The sequence below is a fragment of the Schistocerca cancellata genome, chromosome 9, assembly GCF_023864275.1.
Source record: "Schistocerca cancellata isolate TAMUIC-IGC-003103 chromosome 9, iqSchCanc2.1, whole genome shotgun sequence".
Classification (NCBI taxonomy): domain Eukaryota; kingdom Metazoa; phylum Arthropoda; class Insecta; order Orthoptera; family Acrididae; genus Schistocerca; species Schistocerca cancellata.
The window spans coordinates 286,967,316-286,984,420 of NC_064634.1; the positions used below are offsets into that span (position 1 = coordinate 286,967,316).

A 17,105-nucleotide genomic window follows, 5' to 3' on the forward strand; every position below is an offset into this window, starting at 1 on the left:
CATACAATCTCGCACTGGCTTGTGGTCATAATGTTTTGGTTCAAAGGGTATATACTTGGAGTCTAGTATAACACATAACTTGAAGTGCGACACCATACCTTGTGCAGATGGCACGTTCAGTATTTTTTATTTGTATATTTCAGCTATAGATTTAGTTTGTGCATTTTGTTTGTAAAATGTGTAGTTCTTGTGACTAGTGGCCTGGCTCTTGTTATTTACTTGGTCCATATTCGTGTGGTGGGTACATTAACGATCGGGTACTGTCATTCTGCTCTTACCAGCGCTTGTCGTCATTGACACTTTTTAATGAAGGTTTTGATGACAGACTAATCTGTAGCTTAGGTTGACGTGTAGGTTTCGTGTCAGCAAGAGCTAAAGTATGGTCTGCGAAAAGTTTAAAACGTCGAGCTTGTATTCGTTTTAAATAATAAATTCCTTGTTACTCGGGCGGTGCAAAGCCGCGGCCCAGTTAAATAGGGCCAGGTGCTGATGGCCGGGAGAGGGTAACGATCGATATGACAGGATGACACGAGCTGGTCAGTCAGTCGAACGCTTTCTTTTATCTTGCTCGCTGGTGTCCGTGATTTTGTTTGGCCTTTAATGGTTCGACGGCATCTGTAGGTTTACTGACTGTCAGCCCGTGATATTCCCATCAATTTATGACTTACATAGAAGATGTAAGTACACATTTTTGTATGTTAAACTCTTTTAATCAAAACGAAGTATTATGAAAGCGAATATAGGCATCAGGAGGATACCTGTGTGTGTGTGTGTTTGTTTTACAAAAAGTTCACAACAGTTAGATATATTTCATTGACTACCTAATGAGAGTACCGCATGACAAAGCGATATGCAATTAAAAATAAACATAGTCAAAGTATATTTATTTGTTATTATATTAGTTATTTATTTTGTTACGAGAAATACAGAATACGTACACTTTTGCATGTTATGCTTACATTCGATTGTATTTTGGTTTTATTTTCGGATACGGCGCATAAGAGAAAATACGATAGTAGTTACATTAAATTCGGATTAATGGAGACATAAAACAGTACGGTACGTTAAATGCGCAGCCGTTGTCACGAACAATTCCTCAGTGTCAGCGAAATTAAAATTCCACTTCGAAGCGGTCCTCCCTAATTTCTCTTGACTGACCACCACAATTCTTTAAAGGAAAATTAAGAGAATCTGAAAAAATGAAACATGGTACAAGATTTGCGTCATCGGAGAAAACATCAGTAGCGTCGCTTGTGACATGAACGAATTGCGCTCCAGCACAACCATATTCGTTCTAGCGGCGCTAATAAAACAAGAATCGTACGGCATTGACAACGCATTTGTATCATATGTCGCCAGGCGCTACCTTCAAAAGACTCTTCCCGCGTGCCTCAATAATACGATGAAGTTGGCCGTAAATATGGTAAATATTGTCAAAAGCAGCACCTTAAATACACGCCATTCTGTGCACTGAAATTGACTCCTACCTTAAGATCGTTCTCTTTTACACAGCAGTTCGCTGCATGCCGAAAGTCAACATGCTGTGAAGATTATATTATTAACTCAAAGGAGAGGTTGAGTTGTTTCGAGATGAGAAAAAAAGTGGAAGACTTACTAAAGAAATGTTCTAAACTGCCATCTCAGACGCGTTTGGATTATGTTGTAGATATTTCCACACACTTGAATAAGTGGAACTTGTAACTGCTAGATTCTGGAAACAGACATTTACAACATGTGGCGAATATACTTATCTATGAAGATAAACTTCGTGCCTTTATTTAAACTTAAGTTATGGTTAGAGAAAACTGATAAAAACTATTCTGCATTAATTACATTAAAAGCGCGCATTTATGACAAAAAGTACGACACAGTTAGGGCAACGGTACAAGAAAACCTCAGCAAATGTTGACTGATGAATTCATTCATTACTTACCAGGATAGAACATGACAGAAGCTAACGTTCACCAAAAACTGATTCTCAACCCTTTTAGCACTAATGCTGGAGAAGTTGCAGAAGAAATCTTAGATAGCTCATTCAATGGAAACTGTAAGGATGCATTTGAATCAGATTCCCTTGAGCAGTTGTGTAAAAAAACACTTTCATGCACTAAGATCTGAGTTATTGCCTTGCACTATCTTATGAATTTATGTGAACAAATTGCCTTGCGCTATGTTATGCTATTTATGCGAACAAGGATTTTCTGCTTTGCTGGTAATTAAAAAATTTGAAAGTAAGTGATCATATGTGTGTAGCTTTGAGCATAATATAAAGATGGAAAAAAAGTTAGTATATCATTTAGAGGTTTCTAGTTCACTTAAGATTTATTGTTGCAACAGTGCATATGGAGAACATGAAATGATTACGTTTACAGATCAGTAGCACAAGTGGGTCGAAACACCCATATTAGTACATGGCGTAGCCTCCATGGGGGACAATGCAGGCATTGTCTGTGGCATCCACTCAATCGTACAGATGGCGAGTACTGTCTTTGTATACTTTATTCCACACCTAACCTGCTCATCTAGTTCTGTAAGAATTGTCAGTTGACAAGTTGCCCGAGTTACTTCTCATCCCGTCATATTCCACACATACTCAATGGGATACAGGTCTGGAGATTCTGCTGGCCAGGGAAGGTGCTGCATGTCTTGCAGAGCACATTGAGTTTCACGGGCAGTGTGTGGGTGAGCACTATCCACTTGGAACAATACATCACCTTCTTGTTGCAAGAACAGGAAAAGAACGGGTCTAACAACATTTTCCAGTACTGAGTGCTGATTAGTGTCCTCCCCAAAACCGCTAAAGGTGAATGAGTCGTAGCTTATTGCACTGCAGACCATGAGGCCTGGGATGGGACCAGTGTGTTGGACAAATGCACTCAATGAGACAGTGCTCACCAAGTCTACATCGTACCTGCAAATGACCATCACTTGTATGCAGGCAGAATCTGGGTTCAGCACTGAACACCACAGTGTGCCATTCTATCTTCCAAGTGATCCTATGACAGCAACAGTCGAGCTGTGCATGTCAGTGCTGTGGCATCAGTGGAAGACAGGTTAGAACTGTGTGTGCCTGTAGTCCCACTATTAATAACTGGTTCGCAATAGTTTGTGTTGACACATCTGGGCTCACAAGACCTCATCTGTGCTATGGTAGTTGTACAGTCTGCCACCACTGCCCTTAGAATACGACACTAGGGCGGGCATCTGTGCTGCATGGGTGTCCAGGACCTCGTCGTTTGAAGGTACTGCTAATAACGTCTCTGCCCTAAAACACCTACACTCATTCAGGTCCTGTTAATTTTGTAGTATGCATTATTAGCATCCTCAAGTATTGAAACTGTACAGCAGACATGCAGTTTTCTCAGTAACTTTTAAACATAAAGGAATGTATGTGTCATAATAGTCAATACAGGACATCTTTCTCTTTGGGAAAATCTACTTCCTAAATAAATGGATTGCTTGCCCAGTGTGACTAAAAACATGAGCTCTGTGACATACCCACTACTCATTTCTAAAATGGTTCATAATACCACTGGCTTTGACCTTGTGCCAACTGTGCCATTCATTTTTATCCTGCTCACAGGAAGGGTTCTCTCTTCCCTCAGTTTCCTGATTTGCTGGAATAATTTGCATGAGGCAGTGCTTTTCTTTGCCCCCCCCCCCCCCCCCCCCCCGGTGTCCAGAATAACAACAGCTACTACACCTATTTTCCTGTTTACTGTCAATTGCCTCTGTTCCTTAACTTTACAGCTTGCTCACTCATCACATACAACTCTTCTTTCATTGATCTACCATGATTAAACTGCCCAAGTTATGTACGGAATTTATTCCACTCTCATTTCTGATGGTCAGTCCATTGGGCCACTTGCTTGCAGCTTATACTTTCCCACCGATCTTTTTCACTTGTTTGCCAGTCGAGTTTGTGGAGTCATGTATGCTTTATTCTCTGTTTCATATAGTCTTCGAGTGGTCATTCCATTGCTGACTGACTGGTAAAGCACATTCCACCATGTACATCAGTGGCAGTGAGAGTTGCACTCTCTCCCCCTATAATTCAAGTATGCAGACTCGCCGGATCATCATGAGTATTGTTGGTGCATGGGCTTTCAGACTAGGACATTCTCTGCTCTTCAGACATCCTCCATTCAAATAAAAATGTAAATTTCTCCATCTCGTATTCAAATTTTTGTCACTAATCTGTAGGGGCAGCTTACTTTTTAGTATTCTTAAAATGTGTGCCTGGGGCAAACCCTCATCCCAGTACTTTGTTCTATTTACATGCTTTTCAAAATACTGTTGCAGGCTCCCATTTTTTGTTGTTGTGCTGTCCAGTACTGAATGCAACTTCATGTAGTTTTGTCCCATAAACCCCCCCACTCACCCACCCACCCCCCTGGTACTTTTCCAAAATGCCTCATTCAGACTTTTCATATGTTGCATTTATTTTTGGACGCTTCTGTAGTATGCAAGGCTTCATCATTTTGCATATAAATCCCAATAAATTTGAATTTTTGCTCATATGTCCAACTTTGTGATAGCACACTACCGAATGATTTGATAATGGTAATGTGGTCTCTTTCTACCCTGGCACATATGTGTGAAATGGTCTATGACAAATATTATTAGAAATGGTCTATGACAAATATTATTATCCTCCACAAAATATGTTGAGCAATAAACATTTGCCCCCATACAGTGGTGTACTAACACATGGAAACACAGTAGTCTTTGCAGATAACACTAATATTCTAAGTAAATCACCCACTGAGGAAAATCTGCAGGAAAATGGAACATTGTTTATGTGTAGTTTAGTAGAGTGATTCAGTACCAATAGTGTCATCATAAATTCTGAAAAAACTGTTGCAGTTAACTTTCACGCCATACAATACTTCCAGCCTGCGAACCCTTTTTCCACCATTGAAGAAAAAAATTTCTCAAGTGTGAGTCCTACAAAAATTTTTAAGCATACATATGCAGAAAGGTCTAAAGTGGGAGATGCACTTTAGCAATCTCAATAAAATACTCAATACTCTTACATGTGCTTATGCTGTTAGGATTCTCACTAAAAATATGAGCTGCTTATTGATGACGACAGTGCACCATGGCAGTATGCAGTCAGTACTGGTACATGGAATATCTTTAAATATGTCTGCTTGTGTTTGTATATGTGTGGATGGATATGTGTGTGTGTGTGTGTGTGCGAGTGTATACCCGTCCTTTTTTCCCCCTAAGGTAAGTCTTTCCGCTCCCGGGACTGGAATGACTCCTTACCCTCTCCCTTAAAACCCACATCCTTTCGTCTTTCCCTCTCCTTCCCTCTTTCCTGATGAGGCAACAGTTTGTTGCGAAAGCTTGGATTTTGTGTGTATGTTTGTGTTCGTTTGTGTGTCTGTCGACCTGCCAGCACTTTCATTTGGTAAGTCACATCATCTTTGTTTTTAGGTATATTTTTCCTTCGTGGAATGTTTCCTTCTATTATAACTATATATATATATATATATATATATATATATATATATATATATATATATATATGGTTATAATTGAAGGAAACATTCCACGAAGGAAAAATATACCTAAAAACAAAGAAGGATGTGGGTTTTAAGGGAGAGGGTAAGGAGTCATTCCAGTCCCAGGAGCGGAAAGACTTACCTTAGGGGGAAAAAAGGACGGGTATACACTCACACACACACACACACACACACACACACACACACACACACACACACACACACACACATATCCATCTACACATATACAGACACAAGCAGACATATTTAAAGACAAAGAGTTTGGGCAGAGATATGTCAGTCGAGGCAGAAGTGCAGAGGCAAAGATGTTGTTGAATGACAGGTGAGGTATGAGTGGCGGCAACTTGAAATTAGCGGAGATTGAGGCCTGGTGGATAACGGGAAGAGAGGATATATTGAAGAGCAAGTTCCCATCTCCGGAGCTCGGATAGATTGGTGTTAGTATCTGGATACTTCCTACTAACACCAACCTATCCGAGCTCCGGAGATGGGAACTTGCTCTTCAATATATCCTCTCTTCCCGTTATCCACCAGGCCTCAATCTCCGCTAATTTCAAGTTGCCGCCACTCATACCTCACCTGTCATTCAACAACATCTTTGCCTCTGCACTTCTGCCTCGACTGACATATCTCTGCCCAAACTCTTTGTCTTTAAATATGTCTGCTTGTGTCTGTATATGTGTGGATGGATATGTGTGTGTGTGTGTGAGTGTATACCCGTCCTTTTTTCCCCCTAGGGTAAGTCTTTTCGCTCCCGGGACTGGAATGACTCCTTACCCTCTCCCTTAAAACCCACATCCTTTCGTCTTTCCCTCTCCTTCCCTCTTTCCTGATGAAGCAACAGTTTGTTGCGAAAGCTTGAATTTTGTGTGTATGTTTGTGTTCGTTTGTGTGTCTGTCGACCTGCCAGCACTTTCATTTGGTAAGTCACATCAGCTTTGTTTTTAGGTATATATATATCTCTCTAAAAAGAAAGATGATGAGACTTACCAAACAAAAGCGCTGGCAGGTCGATAGACACACAAACAAACACAAACATACACACAAAATTCTAGCTTTCGCAACCAACGGTTGCCTCGTCAGGAAAGAGGGAAGGAGAGGGAAAGACAAAAGGATTTGGGTTTTAAGGGAGAGGGTAAGGAGTCATTCCAATCCCGGGAGCGGAAAGACTTACCTTAGGGGGAAAAAAGGACAGGTATACACTCGCACACACACACATATCCATCCGCATATACACAGCAACAAGCAGACATTTGTAAAGGCAAAGAGTTTGGGCAGAGATGTCAGTCGGGGCGGAAGTACAGAGGCAAAGATGATGTTGAAAGACAGGTGAGGTATGAGTGGCAGCAAATTGAAATTAGAAATTAGCGTAGATTGAGGCCTGGCGGATAGCGAGAAGAGAGGATATGCTGAAGGGCAAGTTCCCATCTCCGGAGTTCTGACAGGTTGGTGTTAGTGGGAAGTATCCAGATAACCCGGACGGTGTAACACTGTGCCAAGATGTGCTGGCCGTGCACCAAGGCATGTTTAGCCACAGGGTGAACCTCATTACCAACAAACACTGTCTGCCTGTGTCCATTCATGCGAATGGACAGTTTGTTGCTGGTCATTCCCACATAGAATGCATCACAGTGTAGGCAGGTCAGTTGGTAAATCACGTGGGTGCTTTCACACGTGGCTCTGCCTTTGATTGTGTACACCTTCCGGGTTACAGGACTGGAATAGGTGGTGGTGGGAGGGTGCATGGGACAGGTTTTACACCGGGGGCGGTTACAGGGGTAGGAGCCAGAGGGTAGGGAAGGTGGTTTGGGGATTTCATAGGGATGAACTAAGAGGTTACGGAGGTTAGGTGGACGACGGAAAGACACTCTTGGTGGAGTGGGGAGGATTTCATGAAGGATGGATCTCATTTCAGGGCAGGATTTGAGGAAGTCGTATCCCTGCTGGAGAGCCACATTCAGAATCTGATCCAGTCCCGGAAAATATCCTGTCACAAGTGGGGCACTTTTGGGGTTCTTCTGTGGAAGGTTCCGGGTTTGAGGAGATGAGGAAGTGGCTCTGGTTATTTGCTTGTGTCTGTGTATATGCGGATGGATATGTGTGTGTGTGCGCGAGTGTATACCTGTCCTTTTTTCCCCCTAAGGTAAGTCTTTCCGCTCCCGGGATTGGAATGACTCCTTACCCTCTCCCTTAAAACCCAAATCCTTTTGTCTTTCCCTCTCCTTCCTTCTTTCCTGACGAGGCAACCGTTGGTTGCGAAAGCTAGAATTTTGTGTGTATGTTTGTGTTTGTTTGTGTGTCTATCGACCTGCCAGCACTTTTGTTTGGTAAGTCTCATAATCTTTCTTTTTAGATATATATAATGTCAACAAAATTCAAGAAACCAACACAAAAACTTACCACATGGAAATTCCCCAGCGGAAAGCAAGAACTACAAATCGACCACGTAATAGTGCAGAAAGACTCACAAAAAGAAATTTTGAACATAGACACCCGTAAAGGCTACTTCGACTCAGACCACCACCTACTACAGATCAGGATTCGTCTTTTGCCCAAGAAAAAGCTCCAGAAGAACAAAATTGTTAGACCAGATCCAGAATACGTTACTTTAAACCAGACACAAATATTACACAAAATTAAAATGGAGAAAACGACAGACTGGACACAACTTTCACGAAGATTCCGAGAGGCCATGAAACTAGCACAAGCACCACGAACACGGAAACACCGTTGGTGGAACCACACATGTGACCAAGCTATTGACCAACGAATCAGTGCATGGAAAAAATTTAGTTGCCATAAATCCCAAGAGAATTGGATGAACTTCTTGAAAACACAGAAGCAATCAAGCAAAATCATTCGCAGTGAAAAACGTCAGTATGACAAACGGCGACTGACAGAGATCGAATCGGACTTCATGAAGAACAATACAAGAAACTTCTACAGAACGTTCAGAGAAAATATGACTGGATATCAACCACCCAACTTGTGCTTCAGAAGACCGGATGGAACCCTAGAAACCAATACCAAAAACAATTGTGACATTCTGGCAAAGTACTTTGAAAAACTGCTCAACACGGACCCCCCCATGGAAGAAATGATGACAGAAACGAGCACATACAATCCAGATAGTGAACCTCCAACTCTAGAAGAAGTTAAAGAAATAATAAAGTCACTCAAGAATCGTAGAACACCAAGAGAAGATGGCATCATCGCGGAAATCTGGAAGTTACAAGACCCAGAACTCACCAAAGACATCCACAGGATCTTGGAAGACATCTGGAAAACCATGAAAATTCCTGACGACTGGAAAACTGCCCTGATACACCCACTACACAAAAAAGGTGACAAGACTAACCCGAACAACTACAGAGGAATATCCCTACTACCGGTCACATACAAGATCCTCTCTAAAGCTTTACTGAACAGACTAGAATGCCAAACCGACCACTTGATTGGGGAATACCAAGCAGGCTTCCGTAAAGGGCGGTCTTGTGCGGAACAAATTTGGAACCTGAAAATGATTTTACAACACAAACAGAACCTGATCGTTACCTTTGTTGACTTCAAAAAGGCGTACGACTCTATCGACCGGAAAACTCTCTTCAAAATTCTAGCAGAATACAAAGTAGACAACAAAACACGAGCTATCATAGAGCAAACTTTAACCAACACGACCTCCAAAGTAAAGTTCTGTGGGGAACTATCAGAGCCCTTCGAAATTCGCACAGGTGTCCGACAAGGCGATGGCCTCTCACCTCTCCTTTTCAATCTGGTGTTAGATAAGATCATAAAAGAATGGGAAACATCACAACAGGGGATAACCTTAGGAAACCTACAGATTAAATGCCTGGCTTTTGCAGATGATTTGGCGATTGTCACGAAAGGTATAAAGGGAACAAAAGACGCTATTGAAAAACTGCACGAAATCGCTTCCAAAACTGGACTACAGATCTCTTACGAAAAGACACAGTTTATGAGCACAAAGAAACTCTCATCTCTGAACACAAAGTATGGCACGATTTACAAAACAGCAAACTTCAAATACCTCGGTGAAACACTACAAATGAGTGGACATAACAGAGACTCAAATGAAGAAAGAAAGACTAAACTGGACAAGGCATACAAAGTAGTGTGGAATCATTACAACAAGAAGTCTATCTCACAAAAAGCCAAATTACGCCATTACGACACGGTGGTGCTCCCCGAGGCACTATATGCAGCAGAGACCACACTAATCCGAGGGCATACACGTATCAGACAATTAGAAAAAGTAGAACGGAAAATACTTAGGAAAATATTTGGCGCAACTAACAACAGTGGAATATGGATCAAGAAACCTACAGAGGAACTGTACAAACATACGGAGACAATCACAGAAAAGATTAGAAAACGCAGACTACAATTCTATGGACACCTATACAGAATGCCATCACACAGGCTGACCAAACAGATCTTTGACTGGGTAACCACTAGAAACAACAAATGGGTGGCAGAGGTAGAAAACGACCTGAACCAGCTCAACATAACAGCAGACACAATAAATGACAGAATAAAGTTCAGAAACATCATTAAGAAAAGTAAACTACATGAGATACAATGCGACAAACGAACAGGCATAAAATGAACCGAAGAACGAAAGCAAGATCACAGCCAGAAGATGAAAGAAATATGGGCAACCAAAAAGGCAATCAAGATGAAGCCGACAAGAAGCATGGACAGAGGACCGGAAACAGAAACACAGCGAGCGAATGAGGGAAGTTTGGGCAGCAAGGAAGGCAGCAAAAGGAACTGGCCATGTAGTTTAGTCCAAATGCGCTCTTTAAGGGCAAAACACCAATAATAATAATAATATAGTTATAATAGAAGGAAACATTCCACGAAGGAAAAATATACCTAAAAACAAAGATTATGTGACTTACCAAATGAAAGTGCTGGCAGGTCGACAGACACACAAACAAACACAAACATACACACAAAATTCAAGCTTTCGCAACAAACTGTTGCCTCATCAGGAAAGAGGGAAGGAGAGGGAAAGACGAAAGGATGTGGGTTTTAAGGGAGAGGGTAAGGAGTCATTCCAGTCCCGGGAGCGGAAAGACTTACCTTAGGGGGAAAAAAGGACGGGTATACACTCGCACACACACACATATACAGACACAAGCAGACATATTTAAAGACAAGAGTTTGGGCAGAGATGTCAGTCGAGGCAGAAGTGCAGAGGCAAAGATGTTGTTGAATGACAGGTGAGGTATGAGTGGCGGCAACTTGAAATTAGCGGAGATTGAGGCCTGGTGGATAACGGGAAGAGAGGATATATTGAAGAGCAAGTTCCCATCTCCGGAGTTCGGATAGGTTGGTGTTAGTAGGAAGTATCCAGATAACCCAGACGGTGTAACACTGCGCCAAGATGTGCTGGTCGTGCACCAAGGCATGTTTAGCCACAGGGTGATCCTCATTACCAACAAACACTGTCTGCCTGTGTCCATTCATGCGAATGGACAGTTTGTTGCTGGTCATTCCCACATAGAATGCATCACAGTGTAGGCAGGTCAGTTGGTAGATCACGTGGGTGCTTTCACACGTGGCTCTGCCTTTGATTGTGTACACCTTCCGGGTTACAGGACTGGAGTAGGTGGTGGTGGGAGGGTGCATGGGACAGGTTTTACACCGGGGGCGGTTACAAGGGTAGGAGCCAGAGGGTAGGGAAGGGGGTTTGGGGATTTCATAGGGATGAACTAAGAGGTTACGTAGGTTAGGTGGACGGCGGAAAGACACTCTTGGTGGAGTGGGGAGGATTTCATGAAGGATGGATCTCATTTCAGGGCAGGATTTGAGGAAGTCGTATCCCTGCTGGAGAGCCACATTCAGAATCTGATCCAGTCCCGGAAAGTATCCTGTCACAAGTGGGGCACTTCTGTGGTTCTTCTGTGGGAGGTTCTGGGTTTGAGAGGATGAGGAAGTGGCTCTGGTTATTTGCTTCTGTACCAGGTCGGGAGGGTAGTTGCGGGATGCGAAAGCTGTTGTCAGGTTGTTGGTGTAATGCTTCAGGGATTCCGGACTGGAGCAGATTCGTTTGCCACGAAGACCTAGGCTGTAGGGAAGGGACCATTTGATGTGGAATGGGTGGCCGCTGCCGTAATGGAGGTACTGTTGCTTGTTGGTGGGTTTGATGTGGACGGACGTATGAAGCTGGCCATTGGACAGGTGAAGGTCAACATCAAGGAAAGTGGCATGGGATTTGGAGTAGGACCAGGTGAATCTGATGGAACCAAAGGAGTTGAGGTTGGAGAGGAAATTCTGGAGTTCTTCTTCACTGTGAGTCCAGATCATGAAGATGTCATCAATAAATCTGTACCAAACTTTGGGTTGGCAGGCCTGGGTAACCAAGAAGGCTTCCTCTAAGCGACCCATGAATAGGTTGGCGTATGAGGGGGCCATCCTGGTACCCATGGCTGTTCCCTTTAATTGTTGGTATGTCTGGTTTTCAAAAGTGAAGAAGTTGTGGGTCAGGATGAAGCTGGCTAAGGTAATGAGGAAAGAGGTTTTAGGTAGGGTGGCAGGTGATCGGCGTGAAAGGAAGTGCTCCATCGCAGCGAGGCCCTGGACGTGCGGGATATTTGTGTATAAGGAAGTGGCATCAATGGTTACAAGGATGGTTTCTGGGGGTAACGGATTGGGTAAGGATTCCAGGCGTTCGAGAAAGTGGTTGGTGTCTTTGATGAAGGATGGGAGACTGCATGTAATGAGTTGAAGGTGTTGATCTACGTAGGCAGAGATACGTTCTGTGGGGGCTTGGTAACCAGCTACAATGGGGCGGCCGGGATGATTGGGTTTGTGAATTTTAGGAAGAAGGTAGGGGTGCGGGGTGTCGGTGGGGTCAGGAGGTTGATGGAGTCAGGTGAAAGGTTTTGTAGGGGGCCAAAGGTTCCGAGGATTCCTTGAAGCTCTGCCTGGACATCAGGAATGGGAGATAGATAGATATATATATATATATATATATATAAAAAAAATAGAGGGAAACATTCCACGTGGGAAAAATATATTTAAAAAGAAAGATGATGAGACTTACCAAACAAAAGCGCTGGCAGGTCGATAGACACACAAACATACACACAAAAATCTAGCTTTCGCAACCAACGGTTGCCTCGTCAGGAAAGAGGGAAGGAGAAGGGAAGACAAAAGGATATGGGTTTTAAGGGAGAGGGTAAGGAGTCATTCCAATCCCGGGAGCGGAAAGACTTACCTTAGGGGGAAAAAAGGACAGGTATACACTCGCGCGCACACACACACATATCCATCCGCATATACACCGCTGTATATATTTAAAAAGAAAGATGATGAGACTTACCAAACAAAAGCGCTGGCAGGTCGATAGACACACAAACAAACACAAACATACACACAAAATCTAGCTTTCGCAACCAACGGTTGCCTCGTCAGGAAAGAGGGAAGGAGAAGGAAAGACAAAAGGATATGGGTTTTAAGGGAGAGGGTAAGGAGTCATTCCAATCCCGGGAGCGGAAAGACTTACCTTAGGGGGAAAAAAGGACAGGTATACACTCGCACACACACACATATCCATCCACACATACAAGACACAAGCAGACATTTGTAAAGGCAAAGAGTTTGAGCAGAGATGTCAGTCGGGACGGAAGTATAGAGGCAAAGATGATGTTGAAAGACAGGTGAGGTATGAGCGGCGGCAGATTGAAATTAGGAATTAGCGGAGATTGAGGCCTGGCGGATAGCGAGAAGAGAGGATATGCTGAAGGGCAAGTTCCCATCTCCGGAGTTCTGACAGGTTGGTGTTAGTGGGAAGTATCCAGATAACCCGGACGGTGTAACACTGTGCCAAGATGTGCTGGCCGTGCACCAAGGCATGTTTAGCCACAGGGTGATCCTCATTACCAACAAACACTGTCTGCCTGTGTCCATTCATGCGAATGGACAGTTTGTTGCTGGTCATTCCCACATAGAACGCTTCACAGTGTAGGCAGGTCAGTTGGTAAATCACGTGGGTGCTTTCACATGTGGCTCTGCCTTTGATCGTGTACACCTTCCGGGTTACAGGACTGGAATAGGTGGTGGTGGGAGGGTGCATGGGACAGGTTTTACACCGGGGACGGTTACAGGGGTAGGAGCCAGAGGGTAGGGAAGGTGGTTTGGGGATTTCATAGGGATGAACTAAGAGGTTACGAAGGTTGGGTGGACGGCGGAAAGACACTCTTGGTGGAGTGGGGAGGATTTCATGAAGGATGGATCTCATTTTTATATATATATATATATATATATATATATATAATTTTTTGGGGGGGGTATTAATTTCATTAATCAAAAATAGTTAATTATGTATTATAATAATGAAAACAATCAATTTTTGGCAAAGTAATTTAATTTGATAGATAAAAACTCTACCCTCCAAGCAGCGGCAGAACACACACATAAAAGGGAGTTGTAATTAGACAAGCTTTCGAAGTCAGTGGCTCCTCCTTCAGTCAGAAGGGTTGAAGAGGAAGGTTGTTTTATGTGTGTGTTCTGCCACCACTTGATGAGTAGATTTTTTTTATATGTCCAGTTAAATAATTGTGTATTATGTTACTTTATATTTTAACCTGCTTCAACTGTATTAAGCATCGAATCTCACATAATAAGTATTGGTGTCATATGTACAAGCACTGTAATATGTCAGTTTATATTATTATGTAAAATCAAGCAATGGAAAGTCCAGGACATTATAAAAACAATAGTATGAAATGAATAGATTGCTACTCACTGTATAGAGATGTTAGGTTGGGGACAGGCACAACGAAAAGACTACTTTACATTTAAGCTTTCAACCAAAAGGCATTCTTCTGAAGTAGAAACCACACACATTCGCACATGCACAGCTCATCCACACATGACCAATGTCTCTGGCCATTCTGGCTGGACTAGGGACTGCAACTTTGCCTGATGAGAGAAGCAAAAAGGTGTGGCCGAAGGGGGTAAGGAGGAGGCTTGGGGTGAGCAGGGAGGGGGTAGCTGGATGGGGATGGTTGAAGGTGTAATGCTTCTTGTGGAAGCATACAGGGACACGGTGGGCACAGGGTAGGGCTGCTAGATGTAGGCGGTAGATTTGAGCGGAGGGGAAGGACCGGGGCTAGTGAAAGTTGAGACCAGAGGGTTACGGGAACGTAGGATATATTACCAGGAGAATTCCCAGCAGTGCAGTTTAGAGCTGTTATAAGTAGGAAGGATAGTGCCTAGGATTCCTAATTTCAGGACACAAGAGTTAGTCAAAACCATACCAACTATCCTCCCTCCCACCCCACCAACAGTGGTCTTCTACTGCCCACCAAACATAAGCCATAACCTTGCTCCCAAACCTTGCCTCATGGCTTATATCCCGTCAATACACCTAGATGCATCACCTGTCCCATACATCCTCCTACCACCACCAACTCCAGCCCAGCCACGGGCAGCACCCATCCCAACAAATGCAGAGCTACCTGTGAAAGCAGTCATTTCCTCTACAAACTAAGCTGCAAACTGTGTGCTGTTTTTTACTTGAGCATGACATCTAACAAGCTGTCTGTATGCATGAATGGCCACTGACAAACTGTGGCAGAGAGACATCTAGATGACCCAGTTATTGAACATGCTGGCTAAAATGATGTACTTCACTCCAATGACTGCTTCAAAGTCAACACAATCTGGATCTTTCCTACCAGTATCAGCTTTTCTGAATTTCACACGTGAGAACTCTCCGTGAAATATCTGCTACACTCCAATGCTACACAACCTTCTGTTCCACCTTGGTCTTTTTCCTATTCTCTACCCCCCATCCCCTCCCCCCAAACCTTGCTGCTACACCTGGCAGCTCCACCACATTCCTGCACACTCCCACGAGCAGCACTACATCTTTTCCCACCCCTGTTCTGTTATTCCTTCCCCTTGCCACCCCATGTTTCTTCCTTATCCAAACTACCCATACCAAACTGCACTGCTTCTCCCATCAGGTGAAGTTGCAGTCCATAGTCTGGCCACAGTAGCTAGAGACATTGATCACACATGAGAGTTGTACGTGTGTGTGTGTGTGTGTGTGTGTGTGTGTGTGTGTGTGTGTGTGTGTGTGTGTGTGTGTTTTGTCTACTTCAGAAGAAGGCTTTTTGGCCAAAAGCTTAATTTTTTAGCAGTCTTTTTGTTGCATCTATCTGTGACTTATCATTTCCATTATAAGGTGAGTAGCAATTTATCCTTTTCATAATGTTGTCATTATTGCATCCTGGGCTTTTCATAATACGATGTACTTTGATTATGTGTTGTCATGTAGTTACAATGACTACTGCAATCATCATTTAATTACATTTACCCTTTGTTCTATATCATATGTACAAACAATGTACTAAAAATGATTTTGTGGACCATTTAGTGCTATTAGTATTGCCGGATTAAAATGTGTCGGGTTCGAGAAATGACTCAGCATAAGGTTTTAATCTGACCCGAAGTTTCAAAAAGATTTTTTTCCTAGTAATGCAGTTTGTATGCATAAATAATTCATTTTCTTCAGTTTTCATACAGCAATGGTTAAGTTAATTTCTTTTCTTTAAGAAAAATTTTAAAAACCACACACATAGTAATGTGATTTAACTTGTTTCAATAGAGCTTCATCCATTGTGAAAACCAGAGGTCTGCAATTGTCTCTTGAAAAGAGACGTGCATTACAAGAGTCTATCAAACAAACAAGAGAATTGTCAAAAGCACGCAAAGAACAGTTTTTGGAGGAAAAGAAAGCAAAGAAACTGAGGCGGAAGCTTAATCTTGAAAGACAGGAGGCAAACAGAAGGAAATCTGAAGTAGTCCAAGTGGTAAGATTCTAACTTGAGATGTAACTTGTAGTTTCACTCTTCTATTGTAATTTAAATAAATTTAATGGAACACGAATTTTTCAGATTAAGAACACAGCCAAGATAAAGAAGATGAAGAAGAAGCTTCTTAGGAAGATAGAAAAACGAGACACAACAGATTTAATGAAACATTAATAACCCCCATAACTTTTATATGCTGTAGTGCATATGAAGATGATGCTGATAAACGATGATGATGATGATGAAAATGATGATGACGACGACGACGATGACGACGACGACGAGTCTGCAGAGCTCCAAGTATTAGGGTGTTGGCCTGGCTATGAGGAGTCAAAGTTGTAAATCCTGTTGTTATGTTCAATAAAATGTTATTTTTATTTAAAGTTTCAATTTTAAAATAAAATTTCACGTCGGTATACAACTTTTAATGTCTGTGTGAGATTTACTTGGTATGTGGATTAAAAAATCTTTGTTTTATTTGGTAATGAAACAATAAAAAAAAATCAGTAAAAATAACTAGAAGCATAACTGAAGAAGCATGACACATCTTAGTGATACAGAAAATAAATTGCATACTGAGTTGTTGTTTTCATTTGCTTTAATTTTAATAATTTCTTTTCTTCAGCAAAGGCTTTTTTTGAGTCATCTGTCTTCTAACTGGTTAGGTGCGGCCCACCACGAATTCCTCTCCTGTGCCAACCTCTTCATCTCAGAGTAGCACTTG

At 42.4% G+C, this 17,105-nt stretch overlaps 1 protein-coding gene across 1 annotated transcript in view; it reads left to right on the top strand.

Moving 5' to 3' along the window:
• The window catches only part of LOC126100113 (coiled-coil domain-containing protein 86), a 46,754-nt gene extending 29,952 nt beyond the window's left edge, over positions 1 to 16,802 (top strand). Inside the window, exons 2-3 of the mRNA XM_049910644.1 lie at positions 16,177 to 16,381; positions 16,466 to 16,802. Coding sequence (XP_049766601.1) covers positions 16,177 to 16,381; positions 16,466 to 16,555 — 295 coding nt within the window. The 3' untranslated portion in view covers positions 16,556 to 16,802. The remainder of the gene's footprint in view (positions 1 to 16,176; positions 16,382 to 16,465) is intronic.
• Positions 16,803 to 17,105: the final 303 nt, after the last annotated feature.